Here is a 17,720-nt window from a genome sequence, read left to right as displayed (position 1 = left end):
AATCCGTTTCCGGATGATAACTCAAGAACGCTTGGGTCTAGGATCATGAAAGTTGGTAGGAAGGTTGGTCATCACCTGCAGATGACCCCAATTGATTTTGAGATCTGTATGTCAAAGGTCAAGGCAGGGGTCACGCTGTCGATCGCCACTTGAGCCATTTGCGACAAAAAATTAAATGTGGCTCCGAAATTTTCTAATTGGCGAAAATGGCCCGAAGCTATGTCCGTCTGCAAAACTACAAATATTGCCAGTTTTACGAACCAAAAGGTGTGAAAAATCGATAATCTGTGTAGACACAACATCCGTTATTGAAAGGGAGGGAGCCAATTTGCAATTTTTTTATTTGATCAGGCAGTTAATTGGCGATAATTAGATTATTGAATAACAAACTAGATAATTATAATCATCATTTTGTGCACTTGATAAGATTTTATGAGCAGTCGGCCGTTAGACAAATTTTCTATGATTGCCGAGGGTTAGTTTGGGCAAAAACAAATAAAAATGCTTTAGACAAGCAGAAATTGTAATTTGTTTTAGCAAATATTTAATTCTAACTTACGTTTTCCGAATTTGTCACCCGTTTTCGCGACCGTGATTTTCGGATATTTCTGTCATTTCTGACGAGATTTTTTAGTGCAATCTTAATAAAAAGCCAATAAAAAGTCTACATTTAAGAAAAATATGACAACTGTTGCAAAAGGAGCTCTTATTTTGAAGTATTTTTCGAGAATAAAACATGCGGAGGCATCGAACCCCACCCACTTATAGGCAATGTGCAAAATAAGACACTGTTTTTTTTTAAACATTTTTTTTTCTTTTTTGACATCTTTATTTTAAATGTGATTTTCAGAAATTTTTTATTACATGTTAATGGCAGATGTTTATAAAAATGATAATTTTAGAAAGAAACAAATTGATTTTTTAAATATCTTTTTAAAGGGTTACTAATTTCTTGAGTAGTACGAGTACTTTGGCACATATAATGTAGTCCTACAAGAACGTCAATGCTATGCGCTTCGCCGTTGTTGCCCTCATAATTTTATCTTCGGAAAAAGCAGTGGCTCAGAGAAAAAAATTCCCAGTGTGACCCCTGGTCAAGGTCACAGTGACCCTGAACAGTTAAATGGTTTCCGGATGTTAACTGGAGAACGCTTGGGCCTAGGATCATGAAAGTTGATAGGGAGGTTGGTCATGACCAGCAGATGACCCCTATTGATTTTGAGGTCAGTATGTCAAAGATCAAGGTCACAGTGACCCAGAACAGTTAAACGGTTTCCGGATGATAACTAAGATTGCTTGGGCCTAGGATCGTGAAAGTTGATAGAGAGGTTCATCATGACCAGCAGATGACCCCTATTGATTTTGAGGTCAGTAGGTCAAAAGTGAAGGTTACAGTGACCCGGAACATTTAAACCGTTTCCAGACGATAACTTGAGAACGCTTGGGCCTAGGCTCATGAAACTTGATAGGGAGGTTGGTCATGACCTGTAGATGCCCCTATAGATTTTGAGGTCAGTAGGCTAAAGGTCAAGGTCACATTGACCCGGAACAGTTAAACAGTTTCAGGACGATAACTTGAGAACGCTTGGGCCAAGGGTCATTAAACTTAATAGGGAGGTTGATCATGACCAGCAGATGCCCCTATTGATTTTGAGGTCAGTAGGTCAAAGGTCAATGTCATATTGAACCAGAACAGTAGAACTTTTGTTTACAGTGAGCAAATAATTTCTGTTCCTTGTGCAATTACTGAATGCATCAAGGGGGGCATTTCGTGTTCGACGAGCTCTTGTTGACCATTGCAGACCAAGATTAGCCTGCACTGTTCGCTACTCTGTCTGTAAATTTTAATTGAACATCCCTTTGAATAATAAATGGTACTGCTGAAATTGAATGATGGACTAGTCCATTTTAGAAGTCGAACGGAGCGAGTATGAACCAACATGGAAATGGTAACAGTGCTTAACAAATTGTGCTTAACAAATTGTATTGTGACCTAAACCATTTGCCTTCTTTGTCTTGCTTCTTATCCTTCATTATTCTTTCATCATCTTGTATGTACATTTACGATATTTTTCAGAGGGGATCTTGCATATTTTGATGGCATCAATGAAACTATATTATCAGCAGCTCTTGTAAAACCAAAACGAGGTAAGCCTAAACTGTAGCAGTGTTTACTGTTTAACCAGGGAAAGAGATATTTCAACCTCACATACAGTTTTGATACTTACATTCACCATATATTTTGTATGGAAAGAAAAAAGCGTTTGTTTTCGTATAAACAATATTTGTGTAATATTATCAAGAGATTGCACATACAACTTAATATCATTCACCAAAAAACATGAACAGAATGGTGTTATTCGCAAAAAATCTTTTGATAAAGGACACCAGAATTTCAAGATCAGCATTGAATTGTAGCTAAATCTAATACTTCTGACAGTAAAGATCATAAATGAATTGACGTGGCAATATGATTTTCCACTTTATTCATTCAAACAAGGCAGTATTGATGTCTTATTGACATATTATTTGGCACCAAGAAAAAGTTTACCACATTTTATCTGCTGGTTTTATAAAAGACATTTCAGAATAGAAATCATATAACAGAATGGTGTTACACTTAATCTTCACACACTCATTGATAATTTATTAGGCATGCAAAATAACCCACTACCACTACACAGCTTTGCAGTGTTCAGTTATTCTGTGGAACATGTTACCTGCGATTTATCTAAATACTGTTACAGTGATGTCATTGACCAATTTTTTTGGCACCATACATGCACTTAAAAGTAGTGCTTCCCTACTTCATCCGCTCTTTTACATATTAAGAGACATACTAGAATTGAAGTAACATGTAGCAGAACCATGTTTTGATATATTTTAACACTCTAAATCATTTATACACCACATAGAATAATTGACTTGGCCTATGCCCTCAAGATATTCTAATACATGTGTGTTTTCTTTTTATTGTGTTTAAATATATTAAAACATAATTCTGCTATATATAATTTCTTAACTGCATTGTATAAGATAATTATCTGTTTATATTTTACAGGGATATTTCAGCCTCACATACAGTATTTACTTGTACTTGCAACTCCAGTTGATATAGTTCTACTTGGTGCAAGCTTCACACATACAAATGCAGGTATTCAAATGTTTAAGTATCACTTAATTGATTTTGATATTAAAGTGCCAGAAAAAGTATTGTTACATATGAGCCGTGCCATGAGAAAACCAACATAGTGGCTTTGCGACCAGCATGGATCCAGACCAGCCTGCGCATCCGCGCAGTCTGGTCAGGATCCATGCTGTTCACTAACAGTTTCTCCAATTCCAATAGGCTTTAAAAGCGACCAGCATGGAGCCTGACCAGACTGCGCGGATGCGCAGGCTGGTCTGGATCCATGCTGGTCGCAAACCCACTGTGTTGGTTTTCCCATGGCACGGCTCATATTGTTATGACAGTATATTTCAAATCAAATTTAGTCAGTATTTTAAAAACTAGGGAAATATTTGCTTTCTTTGTGCTGTCATATCATGCATGTAATTTACAGTATTAATTACTTTTGTTTGGAAAAGAAGTCTTGTTGTTTTTGGACAGTTTACTGTGAAAAAAAAAATTGATTTATTTTATGAAAGTACATCAATGTTGAGGTATAGTTCAACAGCTTCAGGGCACTTTGTTGTTTGAGCCTACATTTAACGTGTTGTGAAATGGATGTCATAAAATGGTTTATTTTTCAGAGTATGACGAGATGCATTTATTGCCGGAGCCGTTGTTCTCTATACCCACAGACAATACTTACATCATGAACATTGTTGGTACTGATACTGGTAGAATATTTATGGCAGGAAAAGATGGATGCCTGTACGAGCTAGCATACCAGGTAGTCTATAGGACCAAAACTGTGCAAACAAGTTACACACCTGAGCACTGTATAAACCATATTTTTCATTGTTTTCAGACTCACATTGTTTTGAAAAGTTTAAAGATCTTTTTTTTTTTCCCCAAGATTTATAAAAAGAAGATAGAGTTGCCAAATAATACATGGCAATACATAGGGAAGTGACAGACTTTTAAATCCATTGTCACCTTCAGTCTGAGGGGGTTTTTTGGTAAAAGATATTTCAAGAGTAAATCTTACTGTATACAATAAAACTTGGTAACTGAAGATGTTCTTATGATGTTGATTAAGGTAGTAAATACTTTATTGTTTGCCCCTGTCACCCTGACTCTTAGTATCCTAGAATAGCCCTTGTCCACCTGTACTTCTTTAAAATCACTTGCGAGTCTGACTCCTCATTTATCACTCTTCTCAGATAATTGAGATAAAATAATTGGAATTTTTATGTTCATTAGGATTTAATTTTGCAGGAGGAAACAACCACAAAACCAGCCGAAATTCATACCTCACATAAATTAATGATTTCACAGTATGCAAATTTTGGTGAAAGAAGGAATTCTTCAAAGACAGTATTCTTTATGAACCATTTTATGATAATATTTTGCTGGGAGATCCTTCTTCAGTTCAGTGCACACAGTGTTAAGCTTCTTTTGTATGAGGTATTGTACAATGAAGTTTGTAACAGTATTTATACAATATTTCTACTACATATGCTTTTGTATATTACAGGCAGATGATGGATGGTTCAGCAGAAAATGTCGGAAAATCAACCACTCTACCAGTACCCTGTCTTTTCTGGTTCCCTCATTTCTCAATTTTTCATTCAGTGAAGAAGGTTTGTATATTTTTCCCAGTTCGCCCATTTCTCGACTTTTAATCCATTGAAGGAAATGGGTATGCCTTCTCTGGTTCCCTCATTTCTCAACTTCTAATTTATTGAAAAAAATGTTTTTGCTGGTTCCCTTATTTTTCAGTTTCCCGTTCAGTGAAGAAAGTTCTTCACTGGTTCCATCATTTACTCAACTTCTCATTCATGAAGAAGATTTGTATTGCTGTATAGTTGATAACAGTCTGTGTGAATTGAGACCTTATCTCTTTGTGAAATATGTCCCAAAAAACTGTTCTAAAAAATAAATGCTAAAAGTTCTTACAGTCAATTGATGAAATATATGGGTTTACATTCACTGTTATCCTGACTCAAATATTTAACCAAACTGCAAATATGGTATCATGGAAATCATTTTGTTAAGTTTAAAATCCCTATGACTTGCAGAATATTTTCATACATATTAATATGACTTTTGTTTCAGATCCATTAGTTCAGATAAGAGTTGACAATTCCAGGAATATATTGTACTGTCGGACAGAGAAAGGCTGTCTACAAGTGTATGATCTCGGTCAGGATGGCAGAAGTCTGAGCAAAACTGCTGCAATACCATTACAAAATATTGTACATAATTCTTCGCATGTAGCTAGGTAGTAGCCTTTTATCTTTGTAAAATGCATTCCCATACATCCTCTGTGTTTGTCTAGTCTGTTAAAGCAACTGAATCAGAGATTTTAAGACTGGTTCCGAAGAGGTCTAGGTTCTCTCTAACACCATTATTTGAATTGAAATAAAGTATCTATATAGTATTTCTGGGGTAGTTTTGCAAATGATGTTATAGTCGGCTAAGTCATGTTACTAGTGTATTTGTTTTACATTATTACTCGAATATACTTACAAGTACAACATGATTCAAGTCCAGTATAAATGTTAGAATCTTTACCGGTAAGTTCTTCATTTCCTCGTTTCAGCTATTATATTGGGAAATTTGTCTATTATTTTAAATTGGTATCTTATTTTCATTGATGTATATTTAATTGGAGACATTATAATGGTAACTGATGTATAAATTACAATTTCAGAACAATAGACCGGTCAAACTTCAAACCTATTGTACATATTTCACCAATTGAAAAGTCAGAATCCAGCAACATACATCTAGTCGCACTTACACAAACAGGTTAGTCACATGCTAATTTTCCAAACAAGGGTTTGCACAGACCTTGAAAAGTTGTTGAATTTCATGCTAATCTTTGACAACTCTTTTAGAACCGAAAGAAGTACTTGAATTTTGAAGAAGAAAAAATTGCTTGAATTGCACTTGAAACTCATGTATGAACCCTCAACACACTGATTTGACAGCATTGAAAGTCTGTAGGCAGCACTAAATTCTATAGATATTGAAACAGCAGTAATCTTTTGGTAAGCCAAATAGACACTGTTACAAGACTATGAATTGTGAGGTTGAGAATTGATCCATGATACGATTGTTCTCTGACAAAAGATGGTATGTCATAAGTATTTTCTCGAACTTATGTATTATTGGGAGAAATGTTTAAAGAACAAGATCATTGAAGCCAGACCCTTGTTTAAGCTTGATAATTACATAATTGAATTACAAAAATGTACTGTTGAAATAAGGCATTTAGCCTCAAACCAAAAATTGTTCACACAGATATGGAGGAGAAACATATGTTTAAAGATAATGTCCATATTCTTTGCTGCAAATTAGTAAGTAGTATTGGTATACAATTTGCTCAAATTATTAATAATTGATTATGTAGAATGAGTGTCCTCATATTTTTCAGGAGTAAGACTGTATTTCACAACAAACCCATTTGGTACTCAGAAAGGTAGACCTAGTATGCTGACTTTGGTTCATGTACGACTCCCGCCTGGGTTCCTCACATCAGCTGCTCCTCAACGACCAAACAACATACACATGGCATATTATAAACAAGGTATCAGTTGGACTAGATGCTAATTACAATATTATGTTTTGCTAATATTAGTAAAAGTAGAGTTTCTTGTTTCTGTAATAACAAAGTGCCAGTCAGTTTATGGAGCAGACTACTGAGCACTGAACTTGTGACTTCAAAAGCTACTTGTTTTGCAAACCCTGCAGTGATTGTTGCTAGAAACTGGTGTCCAGTGTGCTTTAGATAAGCTTCAAGCACATTATTTGATAACTATACAGTAGATAAGTATTTACTAATTGATAATGTTTCATTTGTAGGATGTATGATATTGTTATCATCACAAGGGGAGAACAGAGATCTCATGTGGACTATAGGTAGTGACTCATTCCCATTCCAGAATCAACTCATGGAGTCACATGTATGTACCAAAAATATTTATTTAAGATAACAGTGAAATTTTGAAAAACTTGCCATATATAATACCATGAAGAGTATTTAAAGTTTATTGAAACTTACTGGTAACATTGTAGTATTTGCATTTGAGCCATGCCATGAGAAAACCAACATAGTAGGTTGGCGACCAGCATGGATCCAGACCAGCCTGCGCATCCGCGCAGTCTGGTCAGGATCCATGCTGTTTGCTAACAGTTTCTCTAATTGCTATAGGCTCTGAAAGCGAACAGCATGGATCCAGACCAGACTGCACGGATGCGAAGGCTGGTCTGGATCCATGCTGGTCACCAACCCACTACGTTGGTTTTCTCATGGCACGGCTCATTTACTATTTATCTGGTATACTGTAAACCTAGAAATGTTCGCGGGTACTATGTTTCGTGTTTTTCCAAACGTGGACATTTTCGTGGATACAATTATTCGCGGAATCATATCCGTCGCGAATCCCGCGAAAATGAAGTCGCAAGTGAACATATTAAGTATACTAAAGTAAGTATCACGACATAACTGCATGTAAAGTATTCTCGAAAACGTTCAGTTTTTTGCACCCTTTAATTATATATGTATCCCAATCATTTTCATCCATATCAACTGTTATTGTCTCAGCCCCCACCCCCTCGATTATTGACGTTCAGTAATTTACTGTTATTGCACTGTCATTTAAAGCAGTATCTTTTATTAGGCGATTAAACTAACTCTAGCAGAAATAAATAAAATAATATATCGCAATGGCTGCCGACTATAAATTACATGTAAGTCGTTCGATATATGCACATTGTTTCTGTTTTCATCCCCTGTTTGCCTGACGGATCGATATTGAAAAGGCTGTTACATCATACAAAAATAACTTCAATTGAGTTAATGTCGATTTGTGCACTCATTTTATACAATTATAGTACTAGAATTTGAGTTATCAATATCCAGGTATGTATAAGTATAGAACCATTATATAGCGATCTGTTTAAGCTGAAGCTAGAATCTTTCGCGTTTTTGTTAGATCAGAGTTTTTCGCGGATATTTAATTTCACGGAAATATACTAACCGCGAAAGGCGCTAATTTAAAAAACATTTCTAGGTTTACAGTATTTTGGTCTGATAAGATTTCATGTAATTCTGCCATTGCCTTTGATTGTAAGACTACATGTAATTGATTGCCTATCTTGATTTAATTAGGCCAAAAGTGTAAATGTTGAGAGGAAGATAAATTCTTACCTTGTTTCAAAGACTAATTGACCTTATTTAAAATGAGCTGAGAAAGAAGGAGCTATGAAATATATAATATGTTTGTCTTTGCTAAAATTTATTTTAGTGTTATGAATTGTTTTGAATATTCAACAGCATATTGGTGTTTAGCTTGTGGCAATGAAATTCGTTTTATAGATTTGACCTACCTTATATAGGCTTACAAAACTAAAAATTTTAGTGGGTCTTCATTAGTTAAGTTCGCTGACTTTTAATCATTTGCCCCTCAGTGTGTTTGCTTGAGCCCATGAGAGGAAGCAATCCAGTTGGCTTGAAGAATGTTGATGGAATACAAACATTTTAGATAATGTAAAAAAGGAGTCTTCCTCCACCATTAGTTGCTGGAAAAAGTGCTATTTGACTCAAACTGGGTCTGTATGATTTAAAGATGTAAACAAAGCCAGATTAATGAAAATTATTCATTTGTATTACTATCTCTAAGGCACCTTAAATGTGGATTGAGTTATGTTCAATTTTCAGACAACCATAGGTGTAGAAGGTAGGACCTGGTCCATCAGTGAGGTAGAGTATGTCAAACCTCAATCTGAACAGGAGGCAAATGGCAGGGACCCACCAGTTGTTGTTACTCAACATGCTAAACCACCAAGAAAGTTTGTTATACTTAGTGCGCAGGTATACCTCCCTTTACTCCTTTCTGTAATTATATTTATTTGTGTTGTAGCCTATTTTTGAAGCATGCCACTTGTTAACTTGAATCTGTCGGGTTCGTTTTTAGCTCGACTATTCGAAGAATAGCGGAGCTATCCTACTCGGCGTGAGCGTCACACAAATGTTAAAGTTTGCGTACCACACCAAATATTTTCAAAGTCCATTGAGATATTGCTTTGATATTTTGCATACTTGTTTACCATCATAACCCTAGTCTGTAAAAAGGAGGAGGCAACTCTGTCAAGCATTTTGACTGAATTATGGCCCCTTTTCCACTTAGAATATGCTTATTGTAATGTTAAAGTTTGCATACCACCCCAAATATTTACAAAGTCCATTGAGATATTGCTTTTATATTTTGTATACTTGTTTACCATCATGACCCCAGTCTGTAAAAAGGAGGAGGCAACTCTATTAAGCATTTTGACTGAATTATGGCCCCTTTTCGACATAATAAATGTTAAAGTTTGCGTACCACCCCAAATATTTTCAAAGTCCATTGAAATATTGCTTTCATATTTTGCATACTTGTTTACCATCATGACCCCAGTCTGTAAACAGGAGCAGACAACTCTATCAAGCATTTTGACTGAATTATGGCCCCTTTTCGACTTAAGACTATGTTTATTGTAATGTTAAAGTTTTACTCATAGCTTATGTTATACTATCAAGCACTGAGAATAGTTGAGGGCGCTGTCAACTGACAGCTCTTGTTGTAAAATCAAATTAAAAGTTAAGGATGACTGCCCGTAATATGCCTCAATTTCACCAAAAGCGTACATACAACTTGATAATGTAAGCTCTGAAAATTTTAAACGATAGAAATAAGGTGCATATTGTCAAGTTATATAGTGACAAAAGTTCTCAAATATTTCCTTTAGATTACCGCCCCTGATAATTTTGGTTTTTCATGAGTTATCTCCCCTGAAAACTAGAAAAAAAATAATTTTCTCCTTTTCCCTACGGGGAATTTTAGATTTCTTTTTGATATTTTTATCAGAATCATATAATTCAGCTTTCTACCGCAAAATTTTCTCGAAACTCGAGTTCAGATTCTTATAATCAAAGAAATTATATATTTTCCATAGGCATCAATGTTAACTTCAATACCGATTATCTCCCCAAAAAAATGATAACATTTGAAAAATCTCCCGGTGAAACGTTTTTAATTTCGAATGTCTTTAAAGTGACCAAATTTCATTTAAATATTACCATTCAGTTACAAGATATGAAATATGGCTATTACACCATGTTATCCTTAATAGGCTTTGCAGTGACAGGAGAAACTAAAAAATCTATTCTTTTCTAAAACCTCCAGCTCTTGAGCTTAGAAATTTGGGTAGCATTATGTAAATGTCGTCTACCAAATTCAAATATCAAAGGCATAGAAATATAGTTTTTGTGTTGTTCATCCATCTTTCCGTCTGTCTGAATAGGGTTTAAACCTGTAGGACCAACTTCTGGTACAGTGTACCACTGCTTTTCAAATTTAGACTTTGTTATTTGGATTAATTTCGGAGCACTAATTTTGTTGGTTTTGGTTTTCCAAGACATTTCTTGCATTATTGTTGCTGGTAGTTTGAATTTAGTTTCAGCTAAATTCAGATGTAATATTCAAAGAATTTCATTTACAGTTGTTTCGTCCAGTCCTGTTTCAGAAGTGGTGAAGTAAGATTTATTGATTTTTTGCCCTTCTTCATTTCTTAACCTTACGTTTTCTGTTTGATAGGGAAGTCACATTATGAGTAAATTACGTCCGGTGGATCAGCTTCGACAGTTACTGATAGATTGTCAGGGACCAGATGCTGAAGAGGTCAAAGCTTTCTTCAGATTACACAAGGTGAGGAGATAAAAAGCAGATCAGCTTCTTAAAAACTGTTTATAGATTTACTCCTTAGGAGATTGCTAGTAGGCTTGTGTCATGGGCAAGTTGAATGTTCTCTGTGACAAGTGATGTATATGGTCATTCGCCCTCCAGCTAATGTCTCGGCGATATATGACCATTTTATGTTGATTCGCCGTAAAACCCAACTCACTCACTCCAGCTAATGTCAGTCATCCTCCAACTCATTATTTGTGTGGGATTTTGTCTGTTACTTGCAGAGAACATGTAAATATATTATTAATGTACTGGTTGGTTACTACATATACATAACAGATTGTCATTTATAACTTAAATATATTTGAAAAATTGCTTTTAACCCGCCCAACCATTCAAATCAAATAATCATAATTCAGGGTGCTTAATTCTGCAATATCCACCTTAACAGCTTTTATATATTAAAGTTGAATTAGTGCATGAAGCTAATATGGTGTGATTATTATTTGCTACAGATTGAACAGGCCTGTGCTACTTGTCTGATACTTGCCTGTACTCGACTGGCTACAGACCAACAGGTTGCAGACTGGGCAAAGATGGCTTTCTTCCTGTATGGGGGCGAGGCACAGTACACATATGGAGGTGGAGGTCTGTCAGGGGATCGACCTCTAATGCCTAGTAACATTGGTCCTTCTGGTATGCTGTTTAGTTGTATATAGATATAAGTAACAAGTGTATTTCAAAACCCCCTTAGATTTGATATAATTTCAGTCAGCTGTAAGTTTCTTCATTGAATAATTTAGAATGCAGCTTTTCTGTAGATTTAAGTTGTAAAGGATTCTTTTGACTATAAATAGACATATGGGTATGATGCAACATTTGACTTTCACAGCTTCAGTTATATCAACAGTGGCTACACATGAATTAAATAAATGCTGCATGACTTTCAGTAGTATGTGATTTTACTTCACATATTTTAACTTCTCTTTCTGGTATAAGGGCATTTTGCAAGAATGACTTCTATTATACATTGCACATAATCATGTTCTTTATACATACTGTCTTCTAAAGTAGAATATACCTTTTAATGCTCTATTGTTTACTGATTAAAAATCTTAACTTGATAAATATAAGCATGAAAATTTCCTGATTTACGTAAAGTACATTTCTTTGGTGAAATAATGCCATGTCGGCTCCTGGTTTACAAGCTAATGAGTTAAAACTGGCAAAATTAGTGAAGATCAATGATTATTTTCATGGAAAGATGTTTTCTCATATGTAAGAGTTATAGATATATGTTTGCCATGCAATTATATTAACCATTTAGAACTTGCTCATTGCACTTTGCATATCCCTGTGTGTATATAGGTGGAGGATTTGGTTTGAGCACATCTATGTACAGTCCTGGTCCAACACAGCAACAACAACAACAACAGAACATTTCTACCTTCCCTACACCTATGCAAGGTATATATTACACAATGCTGAATGTAGACAATTTGAGCTGTCAGATTTGTCCATATTGATGTGTAAATAGGTCTTTATAAGGTATCAGTGAAATTGTGATTATTCATTGATTAGGAAACTTGACTTCTAGCTATCTAGAAATATAAAACCTGGTGAAAACAAGAAAAGTTAGTGATGGTTTTAATCACATAAAGATGGAACAATAAAGCTGAGACACCATGCAAGCCTACATGCTGCATGCTAGGCATGTTTTATATAAGTTGCAAGGCTACAGGTTCTCTACAAATGAATAGTGGCCAATATCTCACAGATTTACATCTGGCCAATTTTTCACCCCAAAGATTGCAATAAAGCATTCACTTTTTTTTTATACCCCCACCAAACATGTTTGAGGGGGGTATATAGGAGTCAGTTTTGTCGCGTCCCGTCGCGTCCCGAAATCTATTATCTCATTTATTACCAAATGGATTTGATTCAGACTTAAAATACATGTTCCACCTAATCATCCACATCATTTGACACAAGGTGCATAACTTTTGACACCAAGTTTTCATGAATTATGTCCCCTTTTACTTAGAATTTAAGGTTAATTTTGTTGTATTTTCACTATATCTCAGTCATTACTAAATGGATTTGATTCAAACTTAAAATAGATGTTCCACCTCATCACCCACATCATGTGACACAAGGTGCATAACTCTGACACCAATTTTTTATGAATTATGCCCCTTTTTACTTAGAATTTAAGGTTGATTTTGATGTATTTTCACTATATCTCAGTTACTCAGTAGAATGGATTTGATTCAAACTTAAAATAGATGTTCCACTTCATCACCCACATCATGTGCCCACATCATGTGACACAAGGTGCATAACTCTGACACCAAGTTTTCATGAATTATGTCCCCTTTTACTTAGAATTTAAGGTTAATTTTGTTGTATTTTCACTATATCTCAGTTATTACTAAATGGATTTGATTCAAACTTAAAATAGTTGTTCCACCTCATCACCCAGATCATGTGACATAAGGTGCTTAACTCTGACATAATTTTTTATGAATTATGTCCCCTTTTACTTTAAATTTAGGTTGATTTTGATGTATTTTCACTCTGTCTCAGTTATTACAAAATGAATTTGATGCAAACTTAAAATAGATGTTCCACCTCATCACCCACATCATGTGACACAAGGTGCATAACTCTGACACCAATTTTTCATGAATTATGCCCCTTTTTACTTAGAATTTAAGGTAAATTTTGATGTATTTTCACTATATCTCAGTTACTACTGAATGGATTTGATTCAGACTTAAAATAGATGTTCCACCTCATCACCCACATCATGTGACACAAGGTGCATAACTCTGACACTATTTTTTCTTGAATTGTGTCCCCTTTTACCTAGAATTTAAGGTTAATTTTGATGTATTTTCACTATATCTCATTCTGATTGGTTTAGAGCCAAAGGGAAGTAACCTTTTTTTAACTTTTGTACTGAGTTTCTTCCCCTTAAATTCCAGGAATTAGTCTATTTTTAGAAATCCTATTTTTAGATTTTCAATATTTTAGGTATTTTATAACTTTTTTATTATAAGTCCTATATAAAAAGTAAATACATTTTTCTGTGGTAACATGGGTCGGTAAGACATTTTTTTGTATTCACTTTTAGTGTATCTCTAATATTAGAGATTTAATATATTTACTAGTATTACTATACTAGTATTATACTAGTATTACTTATAAGTGGAAGCCCAGGATGAAGTACTCCAAAGACTAAGTATTTTTAAGATTTCTTATGGTTGCCATTCTTCTGTGACAAGACCGTATGGTGGGGGTATGAGTCACTCCTGTGACAGTTCTAGTTACCAGTGACTTTATTCATATACTATACATGCAGTTCAAGATTTACTGTTTATGTTCACCTGCATTATACTGGCATGCATTATTCTTCTGTGTTTTACAGATATTTCATTTATATCACTTACTATTAAAATTTGTCATTCGGGGGGGCATTGACCCAAGTAAACAAACCATTGTCTTTAAAAAAGCAATTGTTATGTCTTGCAGCTGTGCATCAGTTCCATTTGTGATAGTCTAGCATCTTTTAATGTATATGTCTAATCCATTGTAGAGTACATACATAGCATACTGTTTTGCAGGTATGCATCCAACCCAGGCATCAACCCCTATGCCCTATGGTAATCAGCCTATGTACCATCAGCAGCCAGGGGGTCTGCCAGGGTTTATGCAGGATATCAACTTCTCAGGCAAACATAACGGAATCTGCTTATATCTCGCTAGGATTCTCAGGTACAAATTTCTTAAATAGCATCAGGTTTAGTTTGTTTGATATGGTTTAAAAGTTATTATTGATATGAATACATTTAAAGGAATTTATATACACAACAGTGATGCAGTTGTTGACAATGGTACCAGCATTTAGTGATTGTGTCCAGAGACTGAGCTTGTGCTGAAGTGTTGTATCCTGCCATCAGTCTTGCAATATCTTCTTTAAAACAATTTAATTTAATCTACTTGATGGAAGTCAATTAGATTTGAAATGAAGTATCCACTAGAGCAAGTTCTAACCCACTGGGGAGTAGCACAACAAAATTCAACCAAATTGTGCAGAAAGTATGTTCATGAAGTAAAGTTTATATCTAAATATGCTTTCATGTGTCTCCTTGCTGAAAGTCATGTTCACAGAAAAAGTTTTGTATCTTCCTCAACAATATGACAGCATAAGTTTTTTGTTTGTGACAAAAAGCTGCAGGCAAAAGAGAAAGTTTCTTCGTTTTTTTTGCTGATGCTTTGTGTAAAGTACACAAAAGCATCTGTACATGATTTTCAGAAAAAAATTCATGGAATATCTTTCCTTTTTAGACCTATATGGGATATGATGGTAACGAAAGAATTTCCATGTCAAACACCAGAAGGAACTGTTAACTATGTAAGTATGAAATATTCCTTCAGTAACGTAATACACAAAGTAATATAATACATGAAGTTGCACGATCCATGTTGATTTTTTAAAAATACACAAATGTTAAACTTTGTCAGTAATTTTGGAAAATTAGCAATTCTATTTATAAATCTTAGAAGTCAAACATTTCTCATCCGATCTTCACCAAACTTCAACAAAATGTGTCAGCCAATAAGTGCTCGGCCAAGTTCGATAACTAGCCAAATCGGCCTAGGCACTTAAGAATTATGGCCCTTGAATTACCAAAAACACTCAGATTTCTTGCGCAGTTTTGCCCCCAAACCGGTACCTACGCTACTAGTAGTATAGGCATCCTTTTGGTGTCAAGAAAGCGCATGCACATGTGGATTAAGTAACAGTATATAAAGACTGACTTACTATTTAGATGATTAGGTAGTTGTGGGAGACATGCGCTTTTCTCAAAAGCATCTCTAGTTCTCTGTATTATTGTTTCAGTTGACATGTAATTTCCCCAGTGAGGATCTCGGCTTTGTGTTGGAAAATGTACGGGAATTATCGGACTTTGTGGATTTTAATTCCAAATTTGATATGGGACCTGCAGATTCTGGGTATAGTATAAAATCATTTGATAGGTCTTATGTGACACTAAGTACAATACCAGGTATCCATAAGTGCCAATAATAGGTAGTACAGAGTTATTCAGCATAAAGGTGGTAAATGTTCTTTTAATTAGGGTATCGTTTTCTTGGTCATTTTGAATAAAAAGTACATGAAAACATTTTCTTGTCTTTTATTTGACAGAGGAATGGGTGGGGTACCATTTACACCTCATATAATGGGCCACATGGATGAACAGACTAGAAGGAAAATGCAAGGTTAGTGCATAATTCAGTTCTATGTAGAGATAATACTTGTGTAATAAGAAAATAAGGCCATCCTTAAAAAATTGTTTGTTTGCAGTAACGCAATGATATGACAGAATGATATCCAAGAATTTATCTATCCCAGATGCTTTACGTACGAGAAAAATCATTATTTTACAAATCTAAAACTCGGTTAAATACGTCTGCAGTATTGCACAGATAACACTATGTACCACGATTTGTCCATGTGGAATTTTTTAAACAACTTTTTGCATGAATTTTTGTAGTATATCAGGAAATCGGCAGGGCGTTCGGTAGACCCGAGGTTCTGGGTTTTCACTCGCACTTATCGAGAAAAACTCGTATTTGACCCGCACAAAAAAATTTCCCGTGCGTCGGCTTGACTCGAGGAAATTTTCTTTTATGCGTTTCGAGTTCGAAAGAACTGCCCCTTGTCAATCAAAATCCCGGTGAATTCGAATATTGTTCACCGCCATAAGCGGAAGTATGGCAGTAGGCGGAGCTTGGTATATTAATCAGCTTCTGACAGATGTCAATCATGCCACGCGCCGACTGACACGTGGGCTTCTCGCGGTTTGTATTTGGTTCAATAATGTCCGTCTAACATTGCCAAAGGTATTTATTGATCAATGTGTAAAAGTTAATTGATAAACAATGCACAGAAGAGCAGCCTATTATCGTATTTGTGTCACTTGTTAATGAGCGGTATACAGAAAGCGTAACATTCACATATTTTGTTTCTTATCAGTCATATCGATCATTCATGTAGTTGAACCTCAACGAACACTGTCTAGGAAAACTTATACAAATACAAATAGTTACCCAAAAGAAATAACGAAACAGGAAAGAATAAAAACATGGCACCGATAAAAAAAAAAATTCCGAGTTTTAGGTTAAAAAGTTGTTTGAGTCGCGGCGATTTTCGTGAGTCGGTCGCATTACCGCAAACAAACAATTTTTTAAGGATGGCCTAATTGATTTTTTCAGCACACTTTATCAAATGACAGTTGTTGAAATATTTGAATCAAAGTGAACAAAACAAATATATTGTGTGTATATAAATATTTCAGCGGAAGCTCAGAGAATGGAGAAGGTGTCACTACAGCAGGTACAGGAGTTGATACACCGGGTAGAGGAGGTGCTAGGACTGCTTAAAGTACTCGTAGATCACCAGTTCCATACACTAGCTGTAACTTTAACAAATGTAAGTAACTTCTGTGGATTTGACATTGAAGTGAATTTAGTTTATACTAATTTGTTTTTTGCTTGATTGTGATGTAAGCTTCAAGTTTATTGGAACCACTCTTGAGCCTGCTTCCTGGAAAAACCAGTACTGAGAAGTGATTGACTATGGTTTAGAAAAGCAATCATTTCAATATGTTTAAATGTTTAAATTACATGTACTTCAAAATCTTTATATTTAATGTGTTTTGATGTTAATCATGCAAAGAATAAGACTTCTAACCAGGAGATTAAAATGTTGGAATCCTAGTACACTGTTTAGAATAACCAATAATGAAATAATGTTGAAAAATGAAAAATGGGAAATAATATCCATACCCAACTTGCTTTTAAAGTGTTAT

General features: G+C 35.0%; 1 protein-coding gene across 3 annotated transcripts in view; it reads left to right on the top strand.

The window, feature by feature from the left end:
- LOC123523950 (nuclear pore complex protein Nup155-like) overlaps positions 1 to 17,720 on the top strand; it is a 35,036-nt gene that overhangs the window by 4,979 nt on the left and 12,337 nt on the right. For 2 of the 3 annotated variants that reach the window (XM_045301746.2, XM_045301747.2), the window contains exons 5-21: positions 2,078 to 2,148; positions 3,062 to 3,154; positions 3,754 to 3,896; positions 4,644 to 4,749; positions 5,225 to 5,390; positions 5,823 to 5,920; positions 6,549 to 6,701; positions 6,977 to 7,077; positions 8,835 to 8,987; positions 10,753 to 10,863; positions 11,358 to 11,538; positions 12,211 to 12,309; positions 14,469 to 14,619; positions 15,193 to 15,259; positions 15,749 to 15,861; positions 16,055 to 16,128; positions 17,208 to 17,341. In XM_045301746.2, coding sequence (XP_045157681.1) covers positions 2,078 to 2,148; positions 3,062 to 3,154; positions 3,754 to 3,896; positions 4,644 to 4,749; positions 5,225 to 5,390; positions 5,823 to 5,920; positions 6,549 to 6,701; positions 6,977 to 7,077; positions 8,835 to 8,987; positions 10,753 to 10,863; positions 11,358 to 11,538; positions 12,211 to 12,309; positions 14,469 to 14,619; positions 15,193 to 15,259; positions 15,749 to 15,861; positions 16,055 to 16,128; positions 17,208 to 17,341 — 2,014 coding nt within the window. The remainder of the gene's footprint in view (positions 1 to 2,077; positions 2,149 to 3,061; positions 3,155 to 3,753; positions 3,897 to 4,643; positions 4,750 to 5,224; positions 5,391 to 5,822; positions 5,921 to 6,548; positions 6,702 to 6,976; positions 7,078 to 8,834; positions 8,988 to 10,752; positions 10,864 to 11,357; positions 11,539 to 12,210; positions 12,310 to 14,468; positions 14,620 to 15,192; positions 15,260 to 15,748; positions 15,862 to 16,054; positions 16,129 to 17,207; positions 17,342 to 17,720) is intronic. The other variant, XM_045301748.2, reaches the window with a different exon arrangement.

The sequence above is a fragment of the Mercenaria mercenaria genome, chromosome 3 (genome assembly GCF_021730395.1).
Source record: "Mercenaria mercenaria strain notata chromosome 3, MADL_Memer_1, whole genome shotgun sequence".
Taxonomy (NCBI): domain Eukaryota; kingdom Metazoa; phylum Mollusca; class Bivalvia; order Venerida; family Veneridae; genus Mercenaria; species Mercenaria mercenaria.
This window is presented reverse-complemented; position numbering and strand designations above follow the sequence as displayed.